The 5,429-nt window shown below is 35.5% G+C and overlaps 1 protein-coding gene across 3 annotated transcripts in view; it reads right to left on the reverse strand.

Annotated features, from left to right (window-relative positions):
• Positions 1 to 507: 507 nt before the first annotated feature.
• The window catches only part of LOC135205017 (homeobox protein unc-42-like), a 139,069-nt gene continuing 134,147 nt past the window's right edge, over positions 508 to 5,429 (reverse strand). For 2 of the 3 annotated variants that reach the window (XM_064235263.1, XM_064235261.1), the window contains one exon: positions 508 to 827. In XM_064235263.1, coding sequence (XP_064091333.1) covers positions 655 to 827 — 173 coding nt within the window. In that variant the 3' untranslated portion in view covers positions 508 to 654. The remainder of the gene's footprint in view (positions 828 to 5,429) is intronic. The other variant, XM_064235262.1, reaches the window with a different exon arrangement.

Consider the following 5,429-nt stretch of genomic DNA (forward strand, 5'->3'; position numbering starts at 1 on the left):
TGGGGTTGGCTTCGTAGTCACCCAGGGAGCTGTGGCTGAAGTCTCCCTCGAGCTGGCCATAGGCCTCGGAAACCGGGGTGTAGGAGAGGCCGGGGTGCGAGTGGAGAGGCAACAGTGGTGGTGGATATACGAGAGAAGAAGCCTTATTAGCCTCTCCCGCGCTACCGTCCTGGCTCGAGAGGTTGCTGCACACTCCTCCCATCAGGCTGGCGTACTCGTGCAGCTGCTGCTGGGACGGTGCGGGACTCGTCCCGAACTCCGACCCGGTTTCCCCGGGCCTCCGCAGGAGGTTGTTGGTTGCGCTGCTGTTGCTGCTGCTGCCGCTCGCGGCCTCGTACTCCGAGGGCGTGTGCTCGGTCTCCAGAGAGTACGGCTGGAGGCCGTAAGAATGGGCGGTCGCTGAGGAAGAGTGGTGGTGGTTTGACGATGACGAAGAGGTTTGGCGCGACCCATGCTCAGTGTTGGCAGCTGCGCCGGAGGTGGACGACGCTGACGCTGCGCCCTGTAAGGCGTCGCCGGCCGAGTACCCGTAGTAGTAGTGGTAGTAGCTGGAGTAGTACGACGGGTAGGCTGAAGCTGCTGCTGACGATGACGACTGGTGGGCGGCAGCGGCGGCGGCGTTTCCAGCGGCTGCCAGGGACCGCAGGTGGACGTCTAGGTTTGGTACTGGAGCATGGGCGCCGACAAGTTTGGGTGGTGGGTGGTATTCATGGAGAGGGCCGTGAGCGACTTCTTGTACCAGTCCTCGTCGGCGGCTGTCTGCAGCCCCGAGAAGCAAGGCGAGGCCAGCCCCTTCTTGTACCAGTCGTCCTCCGTCGCCATACCTGCTGGGGTCAGAACATGTACACGGGTCATAACATACATAGATCCGCTCTCTTCAAGGGCAGGTGGTTCTTTGCCTATGACAGGGTATATAGGGTTGATTAGACCTATAGGAAAGCTATAGGGGTCACTAGAACTATACTAAAGCTATGACAGGCTAAATAGAGGTCACTAAACTTACGTGAAAGCTGTCGGGATGACTAGGCCTATACAAAAGCTACGGAAAATTATATAGAGTTCACTAGGCCTACACAAAAGGTTATAGGGTGTTTAGTGCTCATTGAATGTTTCATCTACAACAGACTATAGAGTTCATTAGGCCCATATTAAAACTTATAGGTTATACAGATTTTGAAGGCTGCACTTCGCTAGGGCTCCAATAGGAACCGGTTATCACAACCTGAACTGTTTTTTAAGTTTTTCAAGCATAGCTATAAACGGCTGTGTTTAAATTCAGTTGCTGAGAACTATATCAGGTTTTAATTGAACAGAATGTAGTTAAACCCACAAAGTTAAATAAGTCCTTTAACTATAAAGGGTCTGTACTCCCTGTGAATGTCAACTTAACAATTTATGCTCAACATACCATTTGTTGATCATCTTAGAATATTTAAATCAAGTATTTACATTCATATTAAAATGCTATTCTATAAAGATGTTCTTTTGAATTATAACAATTTAATACCAATATTCTAATATTAATTCAAATTGCAAAAGAAACCCACAAAATCACTGTGTATAACGTGTTTACTTATAGGTATTTACATTTAATTTTACTCCACACTCGAGTACTTTCAGGCCCTATCTGTGGCCCATTTTCAAGAGGTGTGTAGGTTGTTATAGCCTGGGTCAGGGCCGAGCAGTCTTCTGGGCCTTGACCCAGGCTGACAACCTACACATCTCTTGAAAATGGGCCACAGATAGGGCCTGAAAGTACTCGAGTGTGGAGTAAAATAAAATGTAAATACCTATAAGTAAACAGTGATTTTGTGGGTTACTTTTTCAATCTTCAGAAGAAAACTGAAAGAAGATTTTGTTTGATAAATTCTAATATTGATTTCAGTGTGTAGCTTGCATCTATTAAGATTAGCAACAAACAGTATGTTTTGCTTAATAAACATGAATTCTAAAGAAGGAAATCAATGAAAATAATGATCACTTGACCTAAATAGGGGTAATTTAAGTAATCTTAGGAAATAATGATGAAATGGTAGGCTTATATTGAATATATTATTTTAGATATAATCAGTCTAACAAACACACACACACACACACGCACACACACACACACACACACACACACATATATATATATCTTAAGTTTGAAATATTTTTTTTAATAATGCACACAGTTCACTTCATAAGTGTTATTATTATTATTATTATTATTATTATTATTATTATATTATTATTATCATTATTATTCGACAAAATCACCGCGCATTTATAAAAGAACTAGCTTTACTTTTATTATTATTATTATTATTATTATTATTATTATTATTATTATTATTGTAAACTTTAATGTAAGTCTTTCTTCACAATTAAAAAACACTAAAGTCTGCTGTTTCGAACTGATATTTTTGCAAATTTGCAATAGAAAATATGTTTAAATAATTTTTTCATGAAGTATTTTCAAGAATTAATTTTTTTCTCAGAGGGAATTATTATTATTATTATTATTATTATTATTATTATTATTATTATTATTATTATTATTATCATTTACAAAAAGCAGGCCATTTTAAATAATTCCTCATATCCCTTCAATCTTGAATTCCGTTCATACCAATTTTCCGAAAGTAGACCTCTCTCTCTCTCTTTCTCTCTCTCCAGACCGAATAAAATGAAATATCTCTTTTGGTGAGACAGGTACTGGACACGTTTGATATCCCCTTGGGAACAGCGGCAGAACGTCGCTAAGCCTAATGAGAGAGAGAGAGAGAGAGAGAGAGAGAGACCGATCAAAAGACTGAGCGAGAGAGAGAGAGAGAGAGAGAGAGAGTTCCAGGAATAAATTATTTCAAACATCGTCCGTAATTAGAGAGGGAGAGAATATAACTCGTCTTATTTCCGGTAGAGATTTATTAACGGTTTAGCGGAGGAGCCATGGCGATCTCGGGGTACGGGACGCGTATCAATTGGCGACGATGTGTGTGTGTGTGTGTGTGTTTGTGACTCGAGCGACGGCGTTGCCACATCTCCGACGACTACCCTTCGGAATTCTCTTAAATTTCTCCTTAATCCCCTAAAAACCTCTATGCTCTTTATGACGAAAAAGGTTTAATTTGTCATCAATAATATGACCATACTCAGGATCATTTTATATAAATATTAAATTCTTGAGAAATGGAATTCTCGTAAGATTGGCACCGCTGCTCAGGAGAGGGGAAAAGTGGGCGGGGCTTAGACGATCGTTGCCAGGGTTACTCAGTGTGATGGGCGGGGCCATCTTGACAGGTTACACAGGGCGAGAGAGAGAGAGATGGAGGAAGAGAGGGAGATAGGGACGGAGAGAGAGAGAGAGAGGGAGAAAAGGGGAAGAAACTGACCAGTTATTTGTTTCTTCCTGCGCTTGATTTGACCTTTTTTCCCCCTTTTCTTCCATTCTTTTCCATTTCTTTCTTTCCCCCCAGAGGGGACTCAAAAGTTTGGTTGAGGGGAATGGCGTCTCGTAATGGGGTGTCCCCACTCTCTCGCTTTTACGTGTTTTTAATTATTTTCATTCATTTTTTGGGGGTTAGGGGGGCTATTTCATGATACTTAGGATGTGTGTGTGTGTACGTCTCTCTCTCTCTTCACAATATATTCTCCAAGATTAATTTCTATTATCTACCATCTCAGATAGTTAAAGTTATAATACTCTCTGTCTCTTTCTCTCTCTTAATATTTCACTCAGATGGTTAGATAGATAGACAGCGGACTCTCTCTCTCTCTCTCTGTGTTGACCTGTATCTCAGATGGGTAAAATAGTTTTGCCTATAGTTCGGATATCCTGATAATTTACAAATATATTAAAACATTATGTCTAAAACATATTGATATCTTAACTTAGTTATCCATAACTCTTAAATAATAATAAAAAATAATAATAGTAATAATAACACTATTCACTACGAATGAATCAAGTAATCATATATAGATTAAAGCAGGTGTCTGCAGTTGGTTATAGGCAAATGTTGAACTTTCTAATAATGAGAGATATATTTATTAGTTTTGTTAATATGTTCGTTTAATTTCTGGCGTATTTACTAATGTCATTTTGTGTATTTATTTATTTATTAAATTTTGAAAGCACATTTGAATATATATATATATATATATATATATATATATATATATATATATATATATATATATATATATATATATATAATATATAAACATAATCGATAAATAATTATATAGAGTTACAAATTATTTGTTTATATGTAATATGCTCCGATTAGATAAATATTGTCCATTAAGAATATTAGTATATTAGTTAATATAATGCAATTTCTCAATAACGAGATGACGTGCGTCTGTGTATAATCATTTGAGAGAGAGAGAGAGAGAAGAGAGAGAGATCGAGAGAGACTTGAGAGAGAGAGAGAGAGAGAGAATAATTCATGCAGGGTTAAAAAAAATAAAGATGAAAAAATCATTCGGACATTATGCAAATGAGCTGATTTGTAATGTGATTTTGACTTTTGTCTTCGTCGCGTTTCGGAGTTTCGGGTCGAACAGCGACGCTTGAGAAGTGGACGGTCTTGGAATAATTAGCTGGGTCAATAATAATAATAATAATAATAATAATAATAATAATAATAATAATAATAATAATAATAATAATAATAATAATAATAATAATAATAATTTTTAAATGATTGGTACTGTTACGAAATGTTGACATGATATCGAAAAGATTATTTTGTTAACACAATAATAATAATAATAATAATAATAATAATAATAATAATAATAATAATAATATTTTTAAATGATTGGCAACTGTGTGAAATGTTGACCTGATATAATTGGGTAAAAAATATTATTTTGATAACAATAATAATTAATAATAATAATAATAATAACAATAATAATAATAATAATAATAATAATAATAATAATAATAATAATAATAATAATAATGATAATAATAATGATAAAACTCTTCCATTATTGCAATGTGAAATATTACTTGCTAATATTAATTCGAATTTATTTTACCATTAATAATAATAAGAAAATAATAATAATAAAAACAAAAAACTCTTCCATTATTGGTATGTGAAATATTACGTACTAATATTAATTCGAATTTATTGCTATTAATAATAATAATAATAATAATAATAATAATAATAATAAAACACTTCCATTATTGGCATGTGAAATATTACTTGCTAATATTAATGCGAATTTATTGCTGTAATAATAATAATAATAATAATAATAATAATAATAATAATAATAATAATAATAATAATAATAATATTCTTATCATCATGACACTATCAAACTTATAATATATATGATCAAAACTGACATATATATAACAGGTATATCATTGGTAATCCCAACAATGCCATTTCCATTTAGGAGAGAGAGAGAGAGAGAGAGAG

The sequence above is a fragment of the Macrobrachium nipponense genome, chromosome 48 (assembly GCF_015104395.2).
Source record: "Macrobrachium nipponense isolate FS-2020 chromosome 48, ASM1510439v2, whole genome shotgun sequence".
Taxonomy (NCBI): Eukaryota; Metazoa; Arthropoda; class Malacostraca; order Decapoda; family Palaemonidae; genus Macrobrachium; species Macrobrachium nipponense.